This window comes from Colletotrichum truncatum, assembly GCF_014235925.2.
Source record: "Colletotrichum truncatum strain CMES1059 chromosome Unknown Contig_0009, whole genome shotgun sequence".
Classification (NCBI taxonomy): Eukaryota; Fungi; Ascomycota; class Sordariomycetes; order Glomerellales; family Glomerellaceae; genus Colletotrichum; species Colletotrichum truncatum.
In genome coordinates this window covers 1832650-1835093 of record NW_027222406.1, presented here as the reverse complement: position 1 = coordinate 1835093, position 2444 = coordinate 1832650, and the positions used below count along the sequence as shown (strand labels likewise).

At 54.0% G+C, this 2444-nt stretch overlaps 1 protein-coding gene across 1 annotated transcript; it reads right to left on the bottom strand.

Moving 5' to 3' along the window:
* Nucleotides 1-1074: 1074 nt before the first annotated feature.
* CTRU02_213015 (small monomeric gtpase) lies at nt 1075-2101 on the bottom strand (the record flags this gene model as incomplete). Its single annotated transcript, XM_070205959.1, has 5 exons — nt 1075-1115; nt 1184-1549; nt 1654-1693; nt 1833-1936; nt 2083-2101. 5 exons carry the CDS (start codon nt 2099-2101, stop codon nt 1075-1077), a joined length of 570 nt encoding a protein of 189 aa, XP_070060352.1.
* Nucleotides 2102-2444: the final 343 nt, after the last annotated feature.

Genomic DNA, 2444 nt, shown 5'->3' with positions numbered 1-2444 from the left:
ATTGATTACTGCAGGGTACATCTATAGACATTGAACCGTATACTAAATGAGTAGACGCTGAGATAAAACAGTTGGCGACTGGTCAGCAGCGCTGGACCCTCGCCTCGCTTGACAATGGACCCCTTCCCGCCTCTTCGGAATCCTCTGCAAATGTTACATAACCGCACCGATGAAGTCTAGCCCTGCTGGGGTGCGGAATGTATGAGCTCAGATCGACGACAAAGTGGTCGGGGGGCGGGACGCGATGATCACGGAGGCTGAGTGGGCATGGCGGGGGCCGTCCTGTTTTCCGTCTCTGGTAATAAACTTGGCAAGTTGAACTCATTCAGACGTGTACAGTTAATACTAGCCATCTTGGCTGTGGCTTGCAAATGCTAACTGCCACACACTTACGTATCCATAGACCTCCCACCTCAAACCTACGCGGGCTGCTGCTGACACGGTGGCCTCGGTTGCATCACAGTCTCCGCCGGGATCACCATGGGTACGGCGACACGGCGTCCTGCGGGACAGTTGTCCTGGGCATTACGTCGCGGTCCCAGAAAATGCATTACACAGTGACATACACAGTTGTTGGTTTTTGGGACTTGGATTGAAGATTTGATGTTTGTTGATGATGTAGCAAGAACTAGCATAGCAGGCTAACGATTGAAACACACAATAACCAGATTCCAAGTCACCGGGCTTGAACGAGTATTCTAGCCTAACAACCGTACACACTGCCTCATGTTTGACTCGACTGGGCTGACTGCCGGGCTGACTGAGCAGCGAACTCGTGCATCAGGTCGTGGACTTCTTCGTCGTAAACCCAACCTGCCGAGCTCCTCCTAAAGCAGTAAATCAGTCCCATTATGCACTTCCACTTCCCCAAGAATATCAAGTTCGAAACGAGCTGAGCGAGGACTCGGCCCCTTCGAGCACTTTGAACCGGAGTATCATAGACGTGGCACCATGAATTCGTTCCCGTACGGACGTTTCCCTTGGGTGTTTGCTGCTCTTGTCAACCGCCCGTGTACTCCATTTCCGCCATAAACACCGCCAGACCAGCTCCTCCCAGAGCAGTCGGTCCCATGTTTAGACGTATTGGGACAGCCACCGGATACCATCACCGTAACCTAGTCCCAGATCAGTCCTGTGTTCAACTCGTAGACGACAAACCCCAAGAAATAATGTTCCAACTTACCTTGTCTGAGGACAACCGAGCACATGAAGACCTCGATCGGCCGGATTCCCTCCAGGGGCACCTTGCCCTTACCGGTCGTCTGGTACATGCCGAGCTGGTGACGGAGCTCGTCCTCGGAAATGGCGTCAGGGTGGTCAATCTTGTTGCCGAGGATCACAAAGGGAACCTTGGCCAGCTCCTCCATGGACAGAAGGGCGTCGAGCTCGGCCTTGGCCTCGGGGAACCGCTCATGGTCCTTGGCATCGACAAGGAAGACAATGCCGTTGACTTCGGGGAAGTAATCCTTCCAGAGGCGGCGGGCCTGCTGGTGACCGCCGAGATCGAAGGTGGTGAAGCGCACATTGCCGATGGCAAGCTCCTCGGAGGCTTAAGACACGGGAGTGGTCAGTCTATTTCTTCCAGGCTCGAGGACACGTGCGCACGGCTTCTTGGTGTTATCGTGTTGTTGTTGGGGACAGGGAGGTACTCACTGGGGTGAAGAGTTGGCTGCAGGATAGCGACACGGTCGTTCTGATATACACGTTAGCTAGGGGTCTTTCCATTGGCATCGCATCCCTTTGGTAATCCATATCGGGCGCATCCGGCGTCCGGTGAGCAGGAGAGTGTGCCAGAGATGCGGCCCAAGTAGGGTTTCCGGAGAGTATCGTACCTTCAACATGTGAAGAAGCGTCGTCTTTCCGGCATTATCCAGACCGAGGAAGAGGAGCTTGGCGTGCTTGTTGAGCAGGCCAAGGCTCGAGAGGACGTTGTAGACTATGATGAGAGCACAAGTCAGTTCATTGCCATTCAACCAGGGATGATTGCTTGGCCCAGAAGCGGCGGTGGCAGAGGCGGCGACATCGCACAGCTGCTACTGGACTAGAAGAAGAAGAAAATGACAGGCATTGATGAATACGTACACCAATCAATAATCCACATCTTGACGACACGAGATCGAGGTTTGTGAAGGTGGTTTGTAGATGTGGTGGAGCGATTAGGGAGGTTGAGGCCGGGGAGGTGTCGTTGTTCGGACTTTTGCTCCCAAGAGACGAGGCGGCGAACGGTGCTTGCTGGCTGGACTGGGCTATCAGCAGTTGGGACAGAACCAAGTGGAGTGCTGTTGCTACTGCTGGTGTGTGTGTGTGCGCTGTGGTGCTGGTCGGTGCTGATGCTCAGGTGGTAATGCCTTATATTTTGGGCCACCACTAGCGGAGATGCTCCACTACTTTCACCGTGGTTGCCAAAGAGTCGCAAAGTGTTGGTGCGTCAAGCGAAACTCACT